We start from the raw sequence: 27,095 nt of genomic DNA, 5'->3' as shown, positions 1-27,095 counted from the left end.
AGATGGACTAACCACAGTCGTTTGTAGTGATCAAGAACTAATCAAAGTCGTTTGTAATGACAGCAAGAATGCCGTTTAATCATTTTTTTAAGAGATTACCGATTTGTATATCCATATATGTGTCCGGTACTAATCCGTGGAATTACTAGATTTAAACCATTATATTCACTGTCATACAATACAAATGATGTACAAAAAACTAAAACATGCTGCGATTCTTGAGCCAACATTCGCCCCCTGGAGGAAGTCAGTGTTTGTCGCATAATGAACGCTTGGTAGAACGATCCAATCCAGTTCATATTCTGGAGCCATTTGGGAATGGGAATCCGGTTCGGTCCCCCCAGTTCCGACAACCGACACCCGTCTGGAAGGCCATGCGCTCGCGCTGCCATTAACCCAAACACACCAGATCGGATAGCAGCCGTTATTTTTATGGATATAACCGGGTGATTTCGAAGACATTGGATACTAAAAACATCAAGGTAACTTAACAGTTTGGGAACATCATGTTTTATTTTTAATGTTAGAAATCCCCTTGTTTATCTGTATTAGCTCGTGACGTTTGGTTTATATAACGAGTTAAAATAGAAGTCTTATTGACATATCGAAATGATTCGCTGTGAAATTACGTTAATAACGTAACGTTACTTATAAGATTAGTTGGAGGTATTATGGTTATATGACCATTCCGTTTAAGGCATTTGACTTTTGCTTATTTGTTAGTTTTAATAACCAACTGAGGTGTATTAAAAGAATTATATTCGTTTAAAGTGGCTGGTTTGATTGGTTAAATTGGTTATGTATTTTCGTGTTGTTTTCTTTCCTGGACCGTTTTGGTGTGGTTTATTGTAAACAGTCTTTTGGGGCGTTGCTTTAGCACTTTATATTTTAACCCAGAATACTTTGTATCGTCCATGTTATCAAGTGACATGTGCTACAATACATCAATTTGTATTTTTAAGGATTTCCATCAAATTATCAGATGTAACACCATGGTACTTTATTATGTACCATAGTACTGAATTATTGCTGTAGGCTATTTAAGTGGTACTACAAGGTAATTCAAAGAATACTAATATCGTGGATCATGGATGGTAGTACTTTGGTACTTTCTATTAGTGCATGTAAAGTGAGACTCAGTTTTTTTTTAAATACTAGCCTATATACTGGTTACCAGTGCCATGTGATAATTTGATATCAGTGTTGTGAATGTGACCATACAATGGAAGGTTATATTGTAAATCAACAATTACAGGACAATTTCCACTAATGATACACCTTGTACCATTGCTTGTGTTGACTGTATGAATCAGTAAGTTATTACTCAACAATTTTGTACATGTGTGGTCCTTTGAACTATAAGTACACAGAGCCAGCAGAATATTCTGTCGTTGTTTAGATGAAGATGGAGATGTTAGGCAGAATCTTATCAACTGACAGCCTCAGTCAACATTCACTTTAATTGCTTTTTTTCCTATACAATTAATTGAATGGTGACTGAGAACAATGACATTATTTCATTTTTCGTGTGAACCGTCCCTGTAATCTAATGTCTGATGAGATCTCATCTGTTGAGTTACTGTCTCACAACAAATTGAGAGGGTCTTTTTTTTTTTTTAGCACACAGATGTTTGCTAAACTTATGGATATTTAATAATTAGGCCTACTTTATGTTGGGTTAGGTGGCCCTCAGAATTTGGGTCACCCTCAGTTAGGTCTGCTCGATTATGGGCAAAAATCATAATCATGATTATTTTTGGTCTATATTGATATCACGCTTTTGTAACATGATTATTGGTTGGTGATATGTTCAAAGCCCTTTTTCACGATATGAGTAATCTTAAATATCAGTGAAATTTCACAATTATTGAAACTTCAGAAAAAAATAATACTGGGTTAATATGATGTAAAAAAAGGTCCTCAAAATAGTTACATAGTCAGCAATACAATAAGAGCAAAGGAACTTGCCTAATTACAAACAAAATGAACAAATAAATACAACAAAACAAAAATACAAGTTAAATAGCCTAGTTTTTCAGGAAGATGTAGTGGTATTCAGATATTCTGTATGCCTAGGAAAAAAAAACATTTAATAATCAAATGTAAAATAACACTTATATAAACTTACTGTAGATTAATCCTTATTAAAGCTACTTGCGTTATTCAGTCAAGATCAGTGAGTGATTTTCCTTTGTCTTTTGTTGTTTGATTATCATTAGACAGACTGCCGCAGGTATATGAGGCTGCTGTCGCTTTAAGAGCTAATGAACAGATCCAACATACTGTTACACACGCGTTTTCTTTCTTAAAGCTCCAGTATGTGACTTTGGTATTTGACCACAAGAGGGCGCAGTTTCCAACAATAACAAAGGCGAAGCTTGATGACGCTATGAAGGAGGTGACGATGGGAGATGTGGTTTATAATGCCTTTTCACCATCTAGCGATGTATCTAAATGGAATTAATGAATCATGATCACGGATGAGGTAATTTATTCGTTTTTGTATTACCTGTATGTCTTATCGTATTATTTTATGTCATCATAATTAATGAACTGCAAGGGACGTGAAATGTTATGCTATATTAGGCTATCCCGTTACAACATACAGCTATTTGTCAAATGATTTGTTTGGTTAATGTTTGGTTAATGTTGTGCAGTTTTACGTTTTTTATGGTTAATGCCGTGTTGTTTAACATGTTCAAACCAATATCTAAAGGTAAATTTGAACGAACATTTGCAAGTAATGACTAAATATTTTTTTTAACATCATCTCCGATTGTAATTGTACTGCCATAATCTCGGTCACCACACGTGATAAAAAGCCTTACCAAAGTACAAAGAGCAATATAACTTTGTTTATAAGTGCTATTATTGACAGTTGCATGTCTTACCTGTCTCAATACACTCGCGAGAGAGTCTCTGACAAGTCCAGACGCGCAGCTCTCTCCATCTCGAAAACGCCTGCCGATATTTATCCGGGTTTTATTCCTCCGTTTGTCACACAGTCCGTGACTCCGCGTGTATCCGAATATGGACGCTTTCGTTTTGTTGGCACTTCAATACTCGCCAAAGAGTTTGTGATCCATAACAGCTATAACCATACAGTCTATGGCTATAACGCTTTAACCACCACTTCCGCATTTGACCATGCGATATTCCGGTGTGGTGGGTCATATTTTTTATTTTATTCCTTTTTTTATTCTTTGTCAGATGTCTTTATTGTTTATTGTGATAAGAAAAAAACCTCAATAAAGTTGTAAAAAAAAAAAAAAAAAATCCGGTGTGGTGGAATATCCTATCACATGGTCCACACCGGAAAGAAGGATAGAGAGAGCGGACATTGCGTCACTGAGGCGCGACATTTCTTTTCCGGGACGGCCAGTTATTTAAAATCGGAATTTCTCTGAAATAAAAAATCTTTGGAGACTTTTGAGATATTGTAAGTACATAACTGGAGGAAATATATCACACTGTGCAAGTTATTTTTGGAAATTTTATTACAAAATCCCTACATATTGGAGCTTTAACTGTGGAAGTTTACTTTAGATACTTGCCAAAAAGGCATTTTGACATCTTTGTGAAGCACATTAGGTTCAGTTCTGACTCGAGCGTGCACACATAACGCCTCCTGCAACAGTGTCTCTTTTGCGGCTGAATGCAGTTTTATCAACACTGTTTAATATCAAACACGTCCCGCAGTTTAGCAACAGTAGACTCCATTTTACAACACTCACTTATTTGGATGATTTGGATGTTAAGTTTGGGCTTTTAGGGAGGAACGAAAGCGCACCGCTGTGAAGGAAAGGAAGGTGCGCTGGACAGAATGCAGTAGCATACCTCGATTACCTTGTTTTCATACACCCTAAAAAAAATTTGGTTAAAACTTAAAACCAGTTGGTTTAAAACTAAAAAAAAATTTAAATCAACGGTTGGGTTTTTACATATTTGACCCAAAAGTGGGTTGAAACAACCCAGCGTTTTTTTTGTGTGTAATTATTGGAAGCCAAAAACAATTGCGATTAGGACTGGGTATCGATACCAATATTATCGATACCTTTTTTCGATACCAATTTTATGAAATCAATTTTAACAAGATTACATAACACATTACCTCAGAAAACTTTTATCAAAAAAAAAAAAAAAAACCACTAAGGAACAAACATTTTTTTATAAAGAGCTCATTCTCACCAAAGCTAAATTTGTTTGATCAAAAATACAGTAAAACTTGTAATACTGTGAAATAGTATTACAATTTAAAATGTGTTATTTTATTTGAATATATTTCAAAATGTATTTTTTTCCTGTGATGTCAAAGCTGAATTTTCAAAATCATTACTTCAGTGTCACATGATCCTTCAGAAATATGAAAACGGTTTGCTGCGTAATATTTTGGAAACTATGATAACATTTTTTATGATTCTTTGATGAATAAAATTTTCAAAAGAACAGCATTTATTTGAAACAGAAATCTTTTGTAACATTACACATGTTAAGGTCACTTTTGATCACTTTAATGCATCCTTACTGACTAACCAACACATTTCTGAACGACAGTGTACATTCAGTAGGTTATTATTGCAATATAAACACTGTCAGAGTGATCGACAAGGTATCTCTTCGTTTACCACTCGAAGACGGAGCTACTTCCTGCTCTTATGTTTACTCCGTGCACTGTCAAGTTGCTTGATCATATTTGTCGTGGTACCGGTCTTTGCAGCAATTATTTTACCGCAAATACTGCATCGCGCGCTGTTGGCATCGAGCCCGGAGAAATGTAGCCACACTTTTGATCGACTTTTCCACATCTTTAGGGGTTTGGGAGTCGGGACACCGACGGGGGTTGGGGCGCCTACACACTTCAGGTGAGCCACGTCTCTGGGCGTAACCGCGTAAACGACGAGTTAACCCCTTAGGTATCGAAATCTGGTACCGAACAAGTCATTTTTCGATACTCGATAGTATCGACGCAATTCGGTCGGTACCTAAAAAGTATCGATCTCGGTACCCAGTCCTAATTACGATTAATGGCACAGCCGTACCCTCAGTGTTATTGTAGTAATATATATAGCCTATACTTTTATAGTATTTATAAATATTTTGTCTTAGGTTTTATTTTTATATTTTAAGTTTTCATTTTAAGTTTTTGTAAAAAAAATTTTTTTATTGTATTAGCTTTAATTTATTTATTTTCTTCAGTTCTAGTGTTTGTAATTTATTTATTTCCATAATTCATTTTATTTCAGTTAGTTACCAAAGCAGCATTTCTAATTTTAAGTTATGTTTTCCATCTAATATTTGTAGTTTTTAAAAATATATATTTTTAGCTTTATTTTAGTTAATAAACTATGGTCACCCTTATAATGTGTTCCAAGTCAAATGTGGTAAACTGTGAAACTGCAACTTTCTCCCTAGAGTTTTGGATGTCTTATGAATCAGTGCGTATCGTGTAGTTTTGTGTGATATAAGTGGAAGGAAGTCGTGTAGTTTTGTGTGATGTAAGTGGAAGGAAGCCATTAGAGCACACTGCTCTGGACAGATTATCATTGTTCTCAGCATGTGTAAATGCGCTGGGTGGGAAAGAGAGGAATTTGTGTCTATTCATGGCGCAGAAATAATAAATGAAAATGATGTCACGTAAGAATTCTGTGCGATCGTTCATGGATTTCTGAGGAATGATCTGAGCTCAGACTGTAGTTCCTGCAAAATATTGGAAACTGCTGCAAATTATTCTCCTTCTCGTTTTTCCACCAGCTTTAAAGCAGACACACATTTTTATGTTATATTTAAATTTAATGGCATTTCAGTTGTTCTTTTTTTGTAGCACAACCAGCATATATTTGTTCATGTTTTTAGTTTTGTTTGTTGTTGCCTATTTAGTGCCAATGTTATTTTAGCATAGTATATACTATTATAGCTTTTATTAATATATTGATTTAGCTTTTTTATTTTCAGTTTTCATTTAAATTTTTGTTTTATTTTTTGTCATTTTGTTTTGTGGTTTAGTAATTTTTATTAGTTTTTTTTTTTTCAAGTTTAATATAGATTTAGTTTTTATTTATTTCCAGTTACTTTTAGTTCTTCAACTTAAACGTTTCTGTTAATTGCCAGGGTAAAAAAATAATAATAATAATTGTCTAATACTTATAATATTTTATTTCAATTAACCATTTTTTTTCTTGTTTTTAGTTTTAGTTAGGCCTAATGGAAAATAACCCTTAGTAGACTAGTGCACATTTGTGTTCAAATTGGCTCTGACTTGTTACTAGTAAGGACTTGCGAAAATGTACGAAATTTACAGATATACAGTATGGTTGTATAATATATTTACATCTATTTAATTTGCTGCCCGGAGCTATTGTCCCCCTAAATATCATCAATATACTTGTGTTAGTAACTTTTTGCATCACTAACTACTTTTTTTTAATGTAGCTTGACTGTTACTTCACAAAAAATTGTGAGTAGCTTGTAGTCGGTATGTTTCACAGTCTTGTCTGTAACTCTCTGAACATTCGAGTTTCACAGTTTGCTGCAGACCCGCCGCACAGGCTGCCAACACAAACACTGGATTCCTGCGCCCTGTCGAGGTCTGGGCATGGGTGGGCTGTTATATTTGGATGATAAGAGCGAAATGATAAATCTATGAAAAATACGGTAACCTTTCAAAGAATGTAATCGTGTTATCTCAGATGACTTCTAGTAATCATAACTTTATGTTGGTGATGCAAGGAAACGGGTTGGCAGTGATCCATGGGATTGTTTTCCAGCCCCTGTTTCAGTAAAAAAAAAAAAAAAAAACCCAGTGTCTGTTTTCCTGTTCTTTGCCCTCGGGCCGTTCACGCACGTTGGAACATTAAAGAGATCTGTCAGCGAGACCATTGTGAGCTCTCAAAACAAAACCGCTAACAAGGTCTGCAAACACAAACGTGATGTTTTATTTTACCGTAACACATGGATCGTCATGGAAGTCAATATTGAGAATCCTGTTCCCAACGGATATTTGTTATTTGAAAACAAGCTAGATGTGCTTTTTGCCATTATAAATGACAACTTGTCTAGTAGGGAAATGTAAAACAACTACTTTTTTTTTTTTTTTCACAAAAAAATGTTGATGGTTTGTCTGAATGAATGTTCCTGGGTTTTAAAGTTTTTCCCCCAAAACAAGATTTTTCTGTTTTCTGAAGAAAATGTAAGTGGTGCTTGCATATCCAAACCTCGAGAGCATGCTTGTGTAGTAGATGCCACATTCAGCGGCTTCAGACACATCGACGCGTCCGCCATCTTGGAATGGTTAACACGAGTCTGTTCAGCACTCAACTAACAAATAAATGCATTTTCATCGATAATGTCATAGCATTGTGCAGCCTATGGCTGTAAAAACAACCAAGCTATAAAATCCAGACGAAATGGGATAACCTTTCAGAGGTGTGAATGTGCAATATACATTTGCAGAATTATAACATTGATGATCAACTAAATGCTGTGAAACCCATCTGCTAATCTCTGTTGCAGATATAGATATTCATGCTTGTGAATAACTAGGTTTCAGATGCACAGTCGACTTGCTATCGAGTGTTCACGGACTGGATTTGACTGTTCCAACATGGCGGATGGCTTGCATATAGCAGTCCGTAAACACTAATGAGGCATCTATGTATAAATGTAAGATTCTGGGTTGTTACCGGGGTGTTGCTATGCGGTTGCTAGGGTGCGCTGAGGGGTTGTTTGCTATGGGATATGCATTGGGTCTGTCTTTCAGAGTCCTATTGTTTTAGAATATTGTGGTGGATTGGTTACATGCTGAAGGTAAATCAATTCTTGGGTTTAAAGGTTTGCTTACATTATTTCTTAAAGTTTGAGGTTTTTGCTGAGGCAAGAATCACCACTGCATATGTCTATTGGTTATTCTGGCAGAAAATTTAGGGTTATTTGCATAGCCAAAATGAGCTTTTCTTCTAAAAATATTTATTTTCTTCTTGCTTGGCTTCTAAAAGGTTTCTTTTTCTGCTTAAAATGTTTGTTTTTTTGCAGGCTTCAGTTTACTGGAAAAATGAAATGGCTTCAGTTTCAGTATGAGTTGGTGTTCGGGGATTCACTTACGGGAGGGGCAGAGTTTGAAGGCTTGTTTAAACTTGTATTTGGCATCGGTGCTCATGGCCAGATCTGTAAAATAAGCTGCAACTTCACCCTGTGTTTCTTCATGATCCATTTTGCTTATTTTTATCTAAATGATACCTTGACTGGAGGGGTTTGCTGAATCTGTTAGCTTGGTAGTCAGTGGTCCATTACCTGAAGCATTAAGCTTTGGTGTGTAAATGATTCCTCAAACTACCTAGAATCCACATTGAAATGTGCTAAAAGCTGCTCAGAAGACCTTTTGACCTCGATTGCACAACAGTGCCCTACCAACCACGATGTCTAGCATTCTTGTGAACATGTAAACATCTAGTTATTAAGTTACTGTTTTCATGTGCGTTTTTTTTTACGGCTTTGATCCAGAAGTTTCTTTGATTTAGGTGAGGTAGGAGTGAAGTAGGAGATGCAGTATTGTGCTAATTTAATCTTTCATAGGAAGGCATGTGATGCATTTTGCTTTTGCTCCCTCGTGAATTCACTTTGGAATGTCCAGCGCTGATAAGATACTCATGATGCATATCAACATTGCGCCACATTTTCTCGGCTTCAATCCTCAAATATGATTGATCAGACATCTTGTCAAATGCTGTGTGAATGCCATTAAAAACAACTGAACATGTTGTATCTACACAAGAGAGGGCTTGTTTAATCTGATTTTTGCATTTTGCATTTTGATGTTTTGTTTAGGCTATGATTTATGCTTGATAAAAGCAGGTGAGGACTGGAAATTCTGGATTTTCGGGGAATAAATAGGGGGTAGTGATGATGAGGTAGATTATTGCTTTAAGACAAAACATTGAATAGTGTGATTAATTCTGATTTACATTGCATCAAGCTGTATAATTATATTAATATGGAAAATCTATTCTGTAGGATAAGGAAAAAATAATCTTAATTTAGGCAAATACAGAAGAATATGTTATAATATTGTTGATAAATATGGTGATTATGCAATTACTCTTTTTTGGTTTCATATTTTAAATGCTTTGTAGTACGTTTATTTAATCCAAATAGCAATGATGCATAAAAATGTATTGAAATAATGGAATATTGAAAAGAGAAACTGTATAAAAATGATACCAAATGCTATTATGTGTGTGTATACTAACCAGAAGAACTGCTGTAATCCGTAATGTGTGTGTGTGTGTGTGTGTGTGTGTGTGTGTGTGTGTGTGTGTGTGTGTGTGTGTGTGTGTGTGTGTGTGTGTGTGTGTGTGTGTGTGTGTGTGTGTGTGTGTGTGTGTGTGTGTGTGTACTTGCCCAATGTTCTTGGCTTTCCGGCCTTCTTTACTTATGTATGTGTGTGTAAAGAAAACAGTGAAAATGTGGTGTGTTTATTAATTTTTTATTAAAGTGCCCCTGTTGTGCTATTTTAAAGGCTACAAATTTAGTTTTGTAGGTCTCCTACAATAGGAATTGCAAGGTGATCCAAATTGTCAAGAGTGCTTGTTATAAAAGAGATGCATCATTCTTATACTGTTGTGTAAGTCAATGTGAAAATGACATCATTGTTTGTTAATAAAATTGTATATTACTAATAACAGTCTTTAGGTCTGAACACAGCATGCATATATATATATATATTACTTCATTATCTTAATTCCAAATTTTTCTGTTGGTTTTGCAAAATTGAGATTTATGGCAAAAGTTTGTGCAATTAAAAAAGGTTGATGATAATGATGAAAAAAAAAAATTATCAATAGTGTGTCAGTATCACAATTGCAAGCTGTTATAATTTTTTTCCCCAGATTATTATGTTATACCTTCTGATTTATGTCCTGTAAAACAGATTTTTTGTGTGTTTTGTCATAGGTTGTGTTCTCCAGGTCTCAGTTGTGTTCAGCTCTTTCTGTAAGCGGTAAAGCGGTGCTGGTTCGGTCAGTATGCAGGGCTGGGTGATTCTGGCTCTGTGTCTGAGCCTCGGGGTCTTACGCTCTCGAGGGCAGAATGGTGAGTGTCATCAAATTCCTAGCCAGACTGATCAAGACATGTTAGAGAATTAAACCTGGTCACCCCAGGTTTAACTCGGATTACATGACATCAACAAAACATGTCGTAACCCTGGTTAAATTTAGTGTTAATTCATTTTATTCCATTCAAAATTCTGAGGACTGTAATATAATGTCATATTATATTCAAAATTCTTTGAAAAATAGCAATATTGTGAAATATTATGTAATGCCCAAGTCATTTCTTCTTCTTCTTCTCTCTCTCTCTCTCTCTCTCTCTCTCTCTCTCTCTCTCTCTCTCTCTCTCTCTCTCTCTCTCTCTCTCTCTCTCTCTCTCTCTCTCTCTCTCTCTCTCTCTCTCTCTCTCTCTCTCTCTCTCTCTCTCTCTCTCTCTCTCTCTCTCTCTCTCTCTCTCTCTCTCTCTCTCTCTCTCTCTCTCTCTCTCTCTCTCTCTCTCTCTCTGTTGTTGTACAGGTCTGAGTGAACTTCCTGTGCCCCATGGTTTATCACTACAGCCTGATTTACCTGCACAGACGCTTTCTTTGTCATGGCAAAGTGACTCATCGCTTTTTGACATCGAGATTTTCCACACCGAGCTCATGAATGTGGTGCTAAATGTAAGCGCTTTCACATCTCCGCCGTTGGATGTCATGTCAACTGTTAATCTGTGTTTTAGTTATTTAGGGTTGATGCATGCATGTGGGTGTGAGCCATTAAGCACTGGGAATCATTACTGGAACATCATGTCTTTTGTGCCACATCCAGGTCTTTATGATACAATGCGGTTCCACCTTTATTTCAGTAACAAGAGATTAAATGCAAATACATTCAAACCAGTTGTTCAAACTCCACTCAATGTTTTCCCATCTCCTATGAGTCACCGACTGTGCCTTTAAGAGCAACATGTTATGATAGCGATTACATTCATGTCTAACTTGTTTTGGGAATTTATTGGCGAATGTTAGTCTGTCTATATTGCAAAATATTTTTTGCTTGTTTGGATTGATTGTTATTGCATTCTAGACCCATAAAGCAATAATCAAGGCAATGTTGATTACCACAGAAAACAATATCTGCTGGCCTTTCATTGTAATTGCATTACCGTTCCTTTTTAACTGAGGGACGACGAGTCTAAATGGCTTCCTGTGGTAATCGATGGCATGCCACAGACTCTGTCGATACATCTGATGTAATTGCTTTAGAATATTCATGTCAACATGAAATCTGAATTTATGTGTTTACTTTCATAGTTTGAGTTCTTGGTCTTATTGAGTACAATTCATCAGTGCACATTATTCCAAATCTGCCATCAAAAAAAAAAAACCATCCTTTGCTTCTAAACCATCTTTTTGATTTGGGCTGATTATTTTTATTTGTATTTATTTTTTTGGGCTGGAAGGAAGGAAAATAATTTGAACCAATAGGTAATGCAGCCTTTCTAAATGCATTGCTGATAATTAACACAGGAACTTATAGCCATACAGTTTCCAGTGATAATAGCAAATAACAATTTAAAAAAAAGCATTATGGGATATTTTGAGATGCTTTGGAGAGTGAATTTGGCCTTCAGCATACACGTCCCCATCAAAAGTTGTACGAGTAGATCACTCACAATCCACTGCAAACTCATTCAGCTCCATAGAGTCTCTATTAGTGCCCTCACACTTTTTCAGCGGCCTTTGTTATTGAAGTGTTTTTCCATTCGTTTTTTTCTATAAGGATTTCAAAAAAGACTTTGTTTAAGAGTTACAAGCAATGGCATGAACCAAACCAATCAGCTTCATGGTGAACCACAACATTACAAACTTTGATTCCAAGTAAAAAAGTATTTGAATATCAGACACCGGCTTTAATGAGGGAAAGAACTACAGTTCCATGAAGCATTGAGAAGGACAATCAAATTTAAAATGGGGAATTATAAAACTATTAATTTAAAGAAGTTACTTATATACTATACAACGAATTGTATATCTTGCGCAAAGTAGTTTAAGTCTATTACATAATTTGCTGTGCTTCAAGGGAGCTAAAGACTTATTTTGGTGAAATTTGCTTAGTTGTCACGATTCTTAGATTGATGGAGATTTTATCTTTATTATGGGTAATGTTTTCACCATTCCGCTGTTTAGCACGATTCTTAAAAAAAGTTGAAATGTGGGCTGACTGCTTTAACAAAATCTTATACCATCAATTAACAACCTTGGAGCTCATAGACAGGTCTGTCTTTAAAGGTTTATAAGTTATTGTTAAAAATCAATTCCATTATGGAAAAAATGAATGGGGTTTTTGCTTCCAGAACCCGACTGTTACACTCTATTCTGACTTTACCCATCCAGTCTAATGCAGATGGTATAAATTACATAACTATATGTTGTTTCACTCGGAATCACAGTATGGAAGTGAATTGGGTTGCGAATGCTGGCTTTAAGATCAAAGGGTCAAAACTGCTTATCACTTTCATAATGTAGAGCATGGTGCTTTCAACATTCTCAGGAAATGCATGAACTAATCAAATTTGAGAGACAATTTATATGAATATATTTAGCAGATGCAGTGATTTACATTGTTTTAATTTGTAGGAGACGGTGGCAGTTACAGCAGATCCTGTGACAGGACATCGTGTTTGGACCTGGCGCTCACCGTTACCCTTGGAGTGCACTTCTCATTCAGTGCAAATCAGAGCACGAAACCAGCAGTCGGTCAGCCAGTGGAGCCCCCTTCAGACCATTCCAGGTACTGAAAAAACACTTCCGAAATGATGCTGGTCCTGAAATCGGCAAACCTTTCTCAAAATCAGCCCACAAACAAACGTACTAGCACTTTGTGGTCCTTGTTTTGAGAACTAAGTCATTTAATTCAGTGGCTCTATTGTGACAGTCATTTCAGTTTATACTGTGTTTATACAGTATTTCACAAATATGATATTTAGGATCTAAAGGTGTTTTATTTCAGACAGACATGGAAAATAAAGTTGCTGGAGCAGCTTTGCAGAGTGACAAATTTAGGAACTGGCCTTTTTAAATGTAGACAGACACATCTGTTGATTATAATGGCAGTGATCTAATTTTGTACCAGATAGTTTTGTTTCTGCTCTTGGAGCTGTTTTGAAAGCTATAAAAGGCCATTTTCTGTTTTGATGTTGCTCTTTGGATGCACTAGAAAACATTTCTTCTTTAAAGAAAAGTTAAAGTTGTTATTTACACCCCTAACCCTCATCCTTTTGTCTCTAGGGTCGGATATTCCTGAGAAGTCTGAGTCTAACATGTATCCCCAGGATAAGGTGGTTCCTGTGGGCAGTAATATGACATTCTGCTGTATTGTTAAGGAAAAGTACAATTTCAAAGAAATATTGTACAAGGGTCAGAAGATGAGCGCCACACGTCTGAGCAGAAGAACTTACGCCATCACCGTAACCAACCAGCCAGCGTCTGGCGACACGGGCACAAATGTGGTCTGCTGTTCCCCAGCGTTGACCCTCACAGGAGCTGTGGTGTTTGTAGGCTGTGAGTATAATTCATCGTTATATAAGAAATAATTAAGAAATGTGTATTAAATATTCATAATTATACATGCATACCATTCAAAAGTTTATGTTAGGGTTTGTTTTTATGCTCACCAGAGCTGCATTTATTTGATCAAACATACTGAAATATTAATAATTTGAAATACTTTTACAATTTAAAATAACAGTTTTCTATTAAAAATATTTTCATCATTACTCCAGTCATTACTGTCACATGATTCTTCAGAAATCATTCTAATATGCTGATTTTCAGCTCAAGAAACATTTCTTATCATCAATTGAAAACAGTTGAGCTGCTTAATATTTTTATGGAAACTGTGATGCATATTTTCAGGATTCTTTGAAGAATTAAAAAAAAATAATATAATTAGATAATTTTTTTAATGTTTTATATATAAAATATGTAAAATGCTATATGGTTGACTGTGGCTATAGTTTTTTTTTTGTTTTTTTTTCACCTAGATATTTATCTTAATTAGTGGTTTGCCAAAATATCATGATATATAAACTCAATAAACATATATATCCACGACTGTGAAATACACATACAATTTCAGAAAGCAGGAAGATCTGAGTGTTCATTTTTAGCATAATGGCTAGCACTGGATGATTGCTGTGCAGTGTTAAAGAGCGACTTCATGTGGCTTTTGTTGTATGTAATTGCTGCAGATCCGCCGGGCGATGAGGGGTTGGTCTGCGAAACGCGGGACCTGGCATCCGCAGAATGTTCTTGGAAGAAAGGACGAGACACTCACTTGAGAAGAAAGATCAACCACACTAAATACACCCTTAATGGAAGGCAAGAAACACACTACACAAGAACCACTGACCACACTATAGCATTTGGCGCTCGGGACCGTAATGTCCTTGGTACATAAAAAGATCACCAAACAGCAAACCACATTAAATGAGATGGAAAAGTATACTTATGTCATGTATATATTTACTGCTAATCAAGGAATTCCATTAGCTCTTGTCTGATGTATATATATTACATATTATGAATATTTATAAATATATATTATTTAATAATTATAATAATTATTTGTATTAATAAATGTTACATGCACTAGCATGCAAAAGTTAAGGATCGATTCAGTCTGATTATTGAATGTTTTTTTTTTTTTTTACAAGAAGTCTCTTCTGCTCACCAAGGCTGCATTTATTTGATCAAAAATACAGTAAAAACTTCTATATATTTTCTATTATAATATATTTTAAAAGGTAATTTATTCCTGTGATCAAAGCTGAATTTTCAGCATCATTACTCCAGTCTTCATGATCCTTCAGAAATTATTCTAATATGCTGATTTGCTGCTTTGTATTAGTAACGTATGTCCTGCATATCATTACTGCAGATTCAAGAATTACATTAATGTTCTAATGTAATCATTGCACCATTTCCTGTCTGAATGAATGAACGTCTAGTTTTTATAAGCCGTGTTTCTGTCTGCAGGGACTGTGTGGAGGCTAATGAAAGGAAGGCCTGGTTGTGTAGCTCGAAGGTCTGGGAGGAGAACTGGACTCTGGTGGCTCGAAATCCTCTTGGAACAGTTCGGCTTACTGACTCTGCCCGACTCGCTGACCGCGGTACCACATTTTCAATATGTTCCCCTTTTAATCGAGAATATCTACATTATAAATAGAGTCCAAGCGACTGTGTGTTAATATTCTCACGAGTCTGACGGTGTTGTCTCTCTTCCAGTACATCTGTTGGCTCCAGAAAATGTGACAGCGGTTGAAGTCGAGGCGTGGAACGCCACACTGAAGTGGAGCTGGCCTGTGGCGGCGTATAAAAAGCTGGAGATGCTCTGCCAGCTGAAGCTCGTCGGCCATGAACTTTCCAGCACAGTGAGTTCACTGCTCAGATTTCAGCTCCCAGGATCCTGCTTGCTTTTTGTGTGGTCTTGGGAGTTAAAGGGGTAGTTTACCCCAAAATGTAAATTCTGGCATCATTTACTCAAGAAAAAAACACAGCTTTTATGTCAAGATGTTGAGAAAATTATGACTAAACAAGACAAAGCCAAAATGCGAGGTGCATCATGCTTGTCCTCAAAAAGCTAAAAAAAAATACTATAAAACACCATTTAGTTTGTTTAAAGGTCCCGTATTATGCCCCTTTTCACAAGATGTAAAATAAGTCTCTGATGTCCCCAGAGTGTGTATGTGAAGTTTGAGCTCAAAATACCCAACAGATCATTTTTTACAGCATTTTTTGGGGCTCAGAAAAACGCGCTGTTTTAGTGTGTGCCCTTTAAATGCAAATGAGCTGCTGCTGGACGACACAGGGGGCGGAGCTTCGTGAGCTCGCGGTCAGTCTCTCAGGACAATTTTATCTCACGGACACGGAATGATGATAATATCAGAAACTCTCAGTAACGGTGTTCATTTCGAGTCGGACAATAATGCCTACAGAGTCAGAGTGCTGTATAGAGATGAAACAGGTATAGTTTAGTAGTTTAATTACGGTTATTATAACGTATTTGTCATCTGCTTGTATGTATCCATTATTTATTAATAGCCTACAAGTCTGCTGTCTGAATGATGATCAAACATACTGATGAGTTTAATAAGTTTATTGTACATCACACAAAAGATGAAGCGTCAGTTTTACTTCAGAAAATCACCGTAAGAGCTGAGTAAACACAGTAAGTTATAAGAAGTGCGTTAGTACATAAAAGAATTTCTGTATAGTTAAGGGGGCATTCCTGTGGGCGGAGGTTAGTCAAAAAACTGTTCTAGTGACGTCATTAAAGAAGGAAGTAGAGGGATGTAGTCCAAACGGGCCGTTCAATGTAGTCGACTTCTGTTAAATAAAATATCTCGCTTGGCATTGAACTTTGAGCTTTATAATTTTACAGATATTATTTATACTCTAACAACAACATTACACACTAACTAAAGTTTGAAACATGGGATCACGAAGAACGGGACCTTTAACACGTGTGCTATTGTACAAGTCGCCTAAAGTCATACAATAGCTTTAAAGTTTTATTAATTCACCTCAGCCAAATTTAATTTGTGCATGTGCATTTTTTAAATGAACAATTGTCTGTGAATAATGACTTGTATTTCAATTTGTTCGTCACATAAACATTATGGTGTGCATATTGTTACTGTTATTCATGCAACAAAATTGTGTTTAAAAGAAGACTACACAAGTTTAAAATGATATGAGAGTGGAATAAATGATATCAGAATAACTTTGGGGTACGTTTCCTTCATTGTTTTCCCCGTTCTTTTTTTTACTTTAAACTATTATTCAAGCCACCTTGGCAATGATGTTTTTAAATCACTTTAACCAGTCATGTAGGACTATATAATATTTAAAAATGGCTACTGATTTCTAACCGATGGGCTGATATTTCTCTCTCTGTGTCGTTAGCGTAACTACAGTGGCACAGGTTTGTCATCTGTGATGCTGGAGGACCTGTGGCCAGATGTGGACTACACTGTGACTGTGCGCTGCGGATCCAAGCACGCTTTCTGGAAGTGGGGGGATGAGAGCGCCCCCTACAGCATACACACAAAAATGGACCGTGAGTGGTTAAAATAACTTGCAGAAAATTTAATAATAAATCTGAAATGATAGAGTCTACTTTGTCTGTTTCTTAGTCACCACATATGACAGGTCAGATATATTATGTTTAATCACTCACATGCTCTAAAACACGGTGTCATTTCCTTATTGTTAACCCTGCTTTTCTACATCATTTCCTGTTATTTTAATGTTTATTGTATATTAAGTTTCTATAGATCTATAACAAAGTCTGTTCATTTTCAGGTCCTGATGCTCTTGATGTCTGGCTCTGGATGGACAGCAGTAACACAGGACGTGTTTTTTGGAAAGTAGGAAAAAACTTTATTTTACATTCGTCATAATCAAGGATATGAAACGTAGCTTATGTCAAAAAAACTGATAATGTGTTATTCTTCTAAGAAGTAAACATGGTGCCATCTGACTCTTTCCATTCAGCCGCTGTCTGTGAGGAAAAGTCACGGTGCATTAGTCGGCTACAAGGTTTCTCAGAGCTCAGCAGAGGAAGACGGGTGGACACCGGTTTCTCTTCCTCCTGAGAGATTAAACTTTCCCATCATCCTTAACAACGGCAGTGACATCACCGTTGCCGTGGCAGCACAGAACCCAGCTGGTCTCTCTCAGCCTTCCGCTGTGACCACACCAGCATACAGAGCAGGTAGAGGGAGCCTGGGACATTTCCTCAGATACCAGATGATTCAAATGTTTTGTGCATCATTTTACCACACCTTCTAAAAAACTTTAGTCAAATAAAAGTATTAATATTTAAAAATGTAAATAAATTAATATGTATGTATGTATGTATGTATGTATGTATGTATGTATGTATGTGTGTATGCGCATGTTTATATATATATATATATATGAAGAGTTCATATGCAAAAGCCTCTAAGTGCCATCTGAAATTTTCGTCTTGAATGATCATTTTTAACAAGCTCGTATATTTAAGTTCAATAATTTCACTTAAATAGCAATGAAAATTATCTATTAATTGTCATTTAAGTGAAACTACTGAACTTAATTATACGAGCTTGATAAAAATGATCATTCTAGAGGAAAATTTCAGATGGCACTTAGAGGCTTTATATACACAGACAAACATTTTTATTAATTTTATTATTTTTATACTTTAAAAACATTTAACATGGCTTTCAGTCTATTCTGTGTGAAAAAATATCCCCAAAAAGGCCTTTATAGCTATGTTATGTATAAATTAAATAAAAATAACAAAATCATTTTTAATTACGGAGCCCCAGCTCATGACAGGCGGACAAAAATTATATATATATATATATATATATATATATATATATATATATATATCGTGGCGACGAATTAAGAATTTGTTCCCAGGACTTATTAATCTGTTCCCTCGTTTTGATTTAACAAGGGAACAAATGATTACAATGTGGCCATGATTTAGTAACTCAAGGGAATTCATTATGCTATTGTGCGGACGATTTAAATCTTAAAATGAGGGAACAAATTAGTAAAACGTTGTTGAATTGTTAATTTGATTATACACATTTTTTTTCCCTGCATGTCATGTGCAGGGCTCCTTATCAAATTAATTCTAATTAATTACGCTTTTCTGAGTGGCACTTCCGCACTGATTGCTGTATAATGCAAGTAACTGTTTTAATCCATTGACATTTGATCATTTGTCCTGTAGATTCCCAGCTGTCTGTGTCCGAGCTGCTTGGCACAAATGGGACGTTTGACCTCTCCTGGCAGCCTAACGCCAATGCCAGCAGAGGGCACGTGGTGGAGTGGGTCCCGACCGGCTGCCGTGGCCTGTGCCCGGTTAACTGGGAGAAAGTTCCAGAATCAGACAGCAGCTTCACTGTGAAGCCAGGTGAGTCCTTTAAATGAATCTACAAGTGACTCATCTATTGAAGTTTTCTTTTTAATTTCCTGTTCTTTTATTAAATACATTGATCCCTAAAAGTATTTGGACACTGAAAAATGTCTACATGGCGTTGCATTAGATAATAAAATACCAAACCATGTGCTCTCAAATGCTGTAGGATCTTTTCTCTTTTGGGGGGATTTTTAGTGGATTTATGAGGTCAGTTCTTCTCAAGTTCACACTGGTGTCCTAGCAGAGAAACACAGGTTGAGTGTTCATCACATTAAAGTGCCCCTAGTATGTTTTCTTTTCGGATATTAACTTTTATATAGCAGTTTGTGAATGTTAAAAGGTCTGTTGTTTTAAAAATCAAAGTGCAGGATGAATGGAGTTATTGTCTCCCAAAAGAACTGATTCTGAACTCCCTGAGACGAGTCGTCAGTAATTCCAGCCTTCTTGATCCTATGTTGGTTTGTAGCAAATTTGCATAATGCCCAGCTATGGCCTTCATTGGCTGCCCACGAACAAAGACGTCATTGTTACTGTTCATATCACTGTGTTTACTGAGTAAGCCTTAGGAGCTGAATCTCACATATGGTAACAGGCGTTTAGTTTCCGACGCACACTGTTAGTGTTTGTCCAGTCACAACAGACTGGGCCGTCTGACCAATCAGAGCAGACTCTCAGAAAGGAGGTGTTTAGAATGACTGGATCCTTTATTGAGAAAATTCTCCAATACATGCCAGTTGGTTTGATATTTTGTAGGGTTGGGCGGTATTACGGTAATATCGGATACCGCGGGATCTTAAAATAGCACCGGTATCAGTTTCAATACCGTCATTACCGGCACTTATATAGCCTATAATATATATAATTTATTTATTGCCTAAAAATGCTTGTGTGGTTGCAGTTTGGTAATATTTCTGGTTCCAGCCAAATGAGAAGGGAGAGGCGGTAAATACTGACGAGGCAATTTGTAAATTGTGCCATAAAAAGGTGACCGCGAGAGATGTAAACACCTCTAACCTAATGTCGCATCTCCGAAACTACCACCCACTCACTACTGCCAGGATGCATTTTGTTCTCGAGTTCATTAAATAAGCGCATTAAGTTTCGTATTTGTTAAAATATTATAATGTTATTTTTTCCATCGTTGTTGATTATGAAAAGTGAACAGCACAAATAAGATGGGATGCATCGGGAGTCAGACGATTTGACCACTTCAATAAATTTCGTTTTGTAAAAGGCCTCTTTAAAACGAATTTCGTTTTGTATAAATTGTATCTTAATTTTAATAAAATTTTCATCAACCAAATTGCCTGGATTTAATATAATCATGACATGATGGGCGCTGGCATGCCACGGTCACTTGAAATTGAAATCTCATAAATTAACCGAAACTCAGAGATGGCGATCGTCAATTTCTTTAAACAAAACAATTCAAAACGAAAAGAAATATAGGGTAGGCTACTCTCTGATTAATCCATGATGTGCATGCCGATCGTCAATTTCTTTAAACGAAACAATTCAAAACGAAAAGAAAGAGTCCACTCTGATTATTTAATCCATGATGTGCATTTCTCTCTAGGCGCGTTCATACAGAGATGCGATCATCAATTTCAGTAAACGAAACCATACAAAACGAAAAGAAATAGACTAGCCTACTCTCTGTAATCCATGATGTGCATTTCTCTCTATCGTTCACTATGGAGATGGCGATCGTCAATTTCTTTAAACGAAACAATTCAAAACGAAAATAAATCTGATTGATCAATGATGTGCATTTCTCTCTATAGGCGCGTTCACTACAGAGATGGCGATCGTCAACTTCCATCTTTGCAGAAAAGATTTATTAATAAAAATCAATGGACACGCGTCAACGGATTACAAAGGCACTTCTTGCTTGTTGCACGCACACAGATATTATGTTGAATAATGGTGGGCTCCGGCTCATAATAACAGTTAATGCCGTCGGCCGGACTCAGACACAACGTGCACGGCTTGATTTTATTTTATTTTTTCTTTTTTTTTTTATCTGGCATTCAGTTTCTGAACGGTGTAGGCACAAGCCAACAGTTTGGTGACGCCATCTGAGCCCATTATGTCATAATTTTTAATTAGTCACGGTAATACCGTATACCCCGGTAAAATAGGGAGGAGGTTTGACGGTATCAAAATTCCAATACCGCCCAAGCCTAATATTTTGTTATTTCTGATGCAATGGTATTAATTTTTTAAAATGTGTGACTTGAGTGTCCAAATACACTGGAAAATTTACTGGAATTTGAATTTCTTCATGCTTTGTTTACACCACAACTGAATGTTTTTTCCATGCGCCTGGTTGATTGATGAGTCTCTGCTGATTTCAGACTCTCTGGAGGAAGGAGTGAGGTACACCGTATCAGTGTATGTTCTCTCAGCCGGCGCTGCTTCGCTGCTGCAGAGATGGCACGGATACTCGCAGGAAATGAGTAAGAGAACCATTGCTCTTCATAAAGAGCTTTCACACATACAGCCTTTGCCCGTAAATTTCAACAACATTTTTCCACTAAGAAGTCCTGTGTGACTTGTTGATAAAATGCTGGCAAATCTTTCAACTTTTTGTGCAGGCATGTGAATGGCAGCATTATGTAATTTATGTAAAACGCAGATAGCCGATGCTTGTGTAAATAGCATATTCACGCCTTTACTGGAAACGTTAATTCACCAATTTTATGGGAAGTTTGTGTGAATTGGCTTTTGACTATTTTTACTAATGCAAAATAGCATCTGGTTATTTTTTGGTTAACCGCTAGTTTAAATAACCCATGCAATGGTTTAACAAGCACAGGTTTACCTTCAAGAAGGTGGGGCAGGACATATAAAAGATCCCACCCCTTTCTTTTCATATAGTTTATGCTAGAGCCTGGAAAAATACTAGTTAGGTTGTATCATGCATGAAAGTCAATGAATAAAGCAAATAAATTCCAACCACATTTGAGGTTTAGGGAAGAATATACTATATGTCGCTTAACTGAAACCACTGAGGAATCAAGATATTTAGTATACACCCTTGTGCATGTTTGTATTTAAATATGTGTATCTGCAACTTTATTTAGTCAACATTAAGTCAAGTATGCTTGCATATCATTATCGAAGTCCTCTAAGCTTACAGACATGAATGAAGATCCACAAAACTTTGTGACAATTTTGATTTCATGTGGTCTTAAATGACTTTAACCACTGCTGATAATGATACTCACTGATTTATGCACAATCTCACTGTCTAGAATTGCTTTGTTTTTGACTATTTGTATGTTAATAATTTATTTTAAAACTCTAAAACAATAGTAGTGCTAACTATGCCAATTTACATTAATAACAAAAATTATGGCACAATATACACGCAGTAACCATTTCTATACCTTCAAATAAACATTAAAAGAATAAAGCATGTAATGTAGTTAACAGAGCCATTTGCTTGGGTGATAACTAAAAACAAAACAAAAAAACAGATATTAACCTAACCCACTTATTGGGACGTTACATACTGTTGCTCACTTTTGCTCTTTTTGCTTCTCTCGTTCGATCTTCTGTAGTTCCTGCAGAGCCAGTTGGTGACCTATCAGCCAATCAAACTGGCTCGGACGTGCTGTTGTCTTGGAAAGCTGCCGCGATGGAACACCAGCGAGGCTTCATACGCGGATACACCATCTACCTGGCAAATGCTGCACGTCTGGATCTCGTTGGTAAGCACTTCCCCACATTTGTGAGTAGAAAAAACATCTGCTGATAAGAACAGAAATGCTTTATTATTGCATTATAGTGCAAGCAAAATGACTAACTGGGCAATGGAAAGTTTGCCAAAACACGCATTTGGCCTCTTGTTACAAATTAAAACTTCTATCTCATCATGTATTAAATGATATTATATTACATTACATTACATTACATTATCCAAAGCTCGATTTTAATTCGTAAAAATCGCATTTCATCTGATTTTTTGTTTTTGCCGTTCAAACTTGCTAAATCTGATCGGATTTCAATTGGTTATGCACAAATTGGATTTGGCCTGACAGTCTGTCTATAATGTATATAAAAAAAATTAAAAAAAATGTTTATCTTTTGTTATATATTTTAATACTTGTCTCATGTGTTTGTGCTCCTAGCTAACATCTCTGATCCTGAGGTGCGCTCATACAGGGTGAAGGGTTTGCCTCTGAGCTCGCACAAGTTCATAGTGAAGGCCTACACTTCAGCTGGAGAGGACACGGGGTCGACTGTGGCCATTAAAATGGAGATGGACAGTAAGGCATTGTGATGCTCATTCAGAGATTTTGCCACTAATCTGTAGCCTTACTTAGTATCAATGCCAGCATTTGTTGGGATATTTGAACTGCTTAAATAGAACAACTAATAAATTCAGATATTGCAGATAACACAAGATTATCCTAAACCTCTCGTTTTCTCTGTTCATCCAGCAGCCGACATGCTGTTTGTTGGAATTCTTGTGCCGTTGGCAGCCATGTTCAGCTGTCTCATCCTCATCAGCATCTGCTGCTACAAGAAGAGAGAGTGGTAGGACTTTATTCATGTGTTTTAATGTTAAATCATTTTGACCTACTGCGATGTTTGCTACAACAGACACTGTTCTTTCAGTCTTACTGATCAGTCAGTGTTATTTTGGTAATGTTAATATACTAATACAGTATTAGTATTTGGATTACATTAATTGGTACATTAATTAGAATTTTAGTTGGTTTTAGTAATTTTATTGTGTTTTTAACGAAAACAACACCGATATAAATCAGTTATTAATATGTTTTCTTAATGATTTTGTGTTATTTATTTAATTCCAGGGTAAAGAAAGCTTTCTATCCTGAAATTCCTGGACCTAAAGTACCTGGAGACTGGTCGTCCCCACCGGTAAAACAGTTTTTAGTGGTGTTTGGCATTGAATCATATCTTGATTTAAACACAGACGCAATCTCATTCTTAAATGTCAGTGATTCGCCAGTGTCTATTAAACCTTTGACAAAATCACAAATCTTATGTTTCGTGGAGCTTTGCACTGCCACACTGCCACTGCGCTGTCAACAGACTTTTCGCAACCACACAGTTTTATGATTTCTGTGTTACAAATATTCATATTATCACAGAAGTACTGGGATAAAAGTTTATAGTTCGGATATAAACACTGATGTCTACGGTAGCGATCAAAGTAGAGCAAATCACCTTGAAAGTTACTTGGTGATTTAAACAACAATTGTATCAGTTACATCATTACACCAGTAGGTGAAAACTTAATGTTTGATATTGAATCATTCATTCTAGAGATGCGTTCACTTGTTTCATTACTGGATTAGTCAGTGTTTTTGAAGTATTGATGAGTGAGTCATTGAATTATTCAATCAAGCCATTTTTTTTTAAATAATTGATTCAGATTGATTAAATATTTTAATCCGCAGTAATAAACATTTTGTCAGAACCTCTAGGAAGTTGCATGTTATTTTGTTTAGTTGTCTGTTTAGAATTGTGATCTCTGTTTGAAACAAAAAAATGGTGATTCTCAATTTAACCATTATCACTTTTACTATTGCTAATAACTTTGTGCTAGGAACATGAATGATTGTTGCTGTTGTTTGTGTTTAGGGTCCTTTGGATGTGAAGCCCTCTCCCCACAGTCTGGTCCAGATTGTGGAGAATCCAGAGTGGGATTTCAGAAGGAAGGGTCTGGTCCCGGTACCAGAAGAAGAGGAGGAGTTTGAGAACGACAACATCGAGGTAGACACCGACTCTGACGAACCGGCCCTCCTGAGGTATTACAACCAGGTTGTCGGTGACGGCTCCCACAGTAACCACGTCTCAGACTCCTCTGGTTCCTCGACCGCCTCCGTGGGCTCCACGCAGACTGAAGTCACCTACACAGGCATCCAGAGCCCGAGCTCTTCACAGGGTGCGTGTGACGGTGGAGGTTACAGGCCTCAAATGCAGTCCGCCGCGGATCCAGCCGAGCCCCAAGGCGAGTTTGAGGCCGACTTCCAAGACGACAGCTTGAATACAGGCTATAAACCCCAGTGTTCCTGGCAGCTGGATTCTCCGGAGGCGGAAAACTTAAGTGGTTCGCTTGGCAGCCCTACGTCGGTCACATCATCCCAGTTCCTTCTTCCAGAATCCTCTGAGGAGAAACCACAGCCTTCCAGCACCTGGTTCCACAGTTTTCTCTCGGGAAAATCCTGAGAACGCACTGCTTCACATATGTTTTCACGTTAGTTTGTGCCGTTCACCTTTACGGAGATGTTTTCGGTTTGGTTTAGACTTCGTGCCCTTACTGGAAATCGTTCACAATTATGTAATCAACATCACTACTGTTTCTCAAGGACTTGTGTTACTGGCCAGAGAGGTGAAGTACTACTGAAGAGCTGAAGGTGGCCGTATCTTCTTCCGCTCGCTCGGAGCAGTATGACGTTTACCCCTTGGAACGCCACTTTCGTTCACTCAACAGTGTCCGTGCCTCTTTCTGCAGTGTGTTTGGCACGATCGCTGTAAATCTACACCCTTACAGCATTATATTGTGCACAGCATTTCACTGCTCTCTTTTTTATTCTTAATTTAACAGTTTTGTAGCAATCAAATGTAGGAGGACCGGTAAAACATGTTGATTTGCATTTCAAAAGATCAAAATCAATGCATTCACGAAGGCTGCACCATTTTCAGGTGATTTATAAGAAATATTATGTAGCCTCAAGCTACTTTTTTCTCGATGTAGATGTAAACCGATACGTGCGCGTTGAATAAGCTGACAGAACAAAAGGAAAAGCAGAATGGGGAAACGTGCGTCTCGGGTTTTGCTTTAACCCTTTATGACATTTCCCTGATTAAGGAACACAGTTAAAGTGTTCACATGATCTTACACTGCCGGCTTCATCGGTGTAAAATGAATGTAAACACACTCAGTGTAGCTTAATGATGTAGTGCAGCTAGTTAGTTCTGTGTATTTTTGTTTGGAGTTTGATGCTCAATCAGTGTCATTTGTTAAAATGTACATTCCTGGCTAGGGCTGCACAATTATGTGGGGGGAGGAGGTGGGGGGGGGGGTCAAAATATGTTTTTTTTTTTGTGAGTGCGATTTAAAAAAAAAAAAAAAAATCCAGATTTGCTATGCTTTTTTGTAGGCCTTCACAATTTGGCCTAACATTTTGTAATTGTATAGTAATTTTATAGAATTAGACTAATAATAGTATTCATTTTATTGAAAATTAATAATAAATAATAACTATTATTATTACTACTACTAACTATAACATTAAACAAAATAAGAAATATTACACTATTGTAATATTTCACTCTAAAATGTATTTAGTTTTACAGTACAACTGTAAAATTACAATACTAATATTTATGGATGTCTTAATTTCTTTATTTTCAAACGTTAAACCAACATGCTTTTATTTTGACAGAAAACCACATGGTTTACTTTTGTTACCAAACAGCCTTTGCAATTTGATAATCGCACTAGGCCATATTTGTTTGTTTTTTATTTTATTAATAGTGCAGCCCTATTTTCTAAAACATTTTTTTAAAGAAAAATTGGTAACATTTTACAATGTTTCATTTGTTAGCATTAGTTAATATATTAACTATCATGAACTAACAATGAGCAATACATTTGTTACTGTATTTGTTCATCTTTGTTAATGTAAGTTAATAAGAATCCAGCTGTTCATTGTTTGTTCATGTTAGTTCACAGTGCATTAACTAATTTTAACAAATACAGCTTTTGATTTAATAATGTATTAGTAAATGCTGAAATTAACATTAACAAAGATTAATAAATGCTGTAGAAGTATTGTTCATTCTTAGTTCATGATGTAGTTAACTAATGAAACCTCATTGTAAAGTGTTACCGAAAAATATCTGCTATTGGTCTAATAATCTAGATTGTAGGATATTGGACTCTTCTAGTCCAAGTTTTCATTTTAGCTTTCCAAAGGTCAGCAACATTTGAAATTGGCATTATCCGTACAAGATGTGAGGCCCCTTTTCAGTTTTATGAATATGCATACTTTGTATTTCAAACCCAAATGTCCTTGAACACGACTCACTTCAACTCTCACACATGCATTG

The 27,095-nt window shown here is 36.4% G+C and overlaps 1 protein-coding gene across 1 annotated transcript; it reads left to right on the top strand.

Moving 5' to 3' along the window:
* Positions 1–263: 263 nt before the first annotated feature.
* On the top strand, positions 264–26,100 carry lifra (LIF receptor subunit alpha a). The gene is made up of 18 exons (XM_081366810.1): positions 264–482; positions 9,946–10,083; positions 10,557–10,699; positions 12,659–12,812; positions 13,310–13,582; positions 14,272–14,401; positions 15,059–15,192; positions 15,308–15,453; positions 16,988–17,141; positions 17,387–17,451; positions 17,579–17,798; positions 18,813–18,995; positions 21,359–21,460; positions 22,568–22,717; positions 23,138–23,275; positions 23,450–23,546; positions 23,828–23,894; positions 24,621–26,100. The coding sequence occupies exons 2-18, from the start codon at positions 10,017–10,019 to the stop codon at positions 25,206–25,208; spliced, it is 2,811 nt and encodes a 936-aa protein (XP_081222936.1). The 5' UTR covers positions 264–482; positions 9,946–10,016; the 3' UTR covers positions 25,209–26,100.
* The last annotated feature ends 995 nt before the right edge of the window (positions 26,101–27,095 follow it).

The sequence above is a fragment of the Scardinius erythrophthalmus genome (genome assembly GCF_964197995.2).
Source record: "Scardinius erythrophthalmus genome assembly, chromosome: 5".
NCBI classification, from domain to species: Eukaryota; Metazoa; Chordata; class Actinopteri; order Cypriniformes; family Leuciscidae; genus Scardinius; species Scardinius erythrophthalmus.
The sequence above is the reverse complement of the archived record's forward strand: the minus strand, read 5'-3'. Positions and strand labels throughout refer to the sequence as shown.

What these genes read in the sequence shown, in the direction of transcription:
- lifra (XM_081366810.1), top strand. Translation starts at nt 10,017, where the DNA reads ATGCAGGGCTGGGTGATTCTGGCTCTGTGTCTGAGCCTCGGGGTCTTA. An exon ending in CCCCCTTCAGACCATTCCAG is followed by an intron (nt 12,813 to 13,309) that starts GTACTGAAAAAA and finishes TTTTGTCTCTAG; the next exon opens with GGTCGGATATTCCTGAGAAG. An exon ending in CATTAAAATGGAGATGGACA is followed by an intron (nt 23,276 to 23,449) that starts GTAAGGCATTGT and finishes CTGTTCATCCAG; the next exon opens with CAGCCGACATGCTGTTTGTT.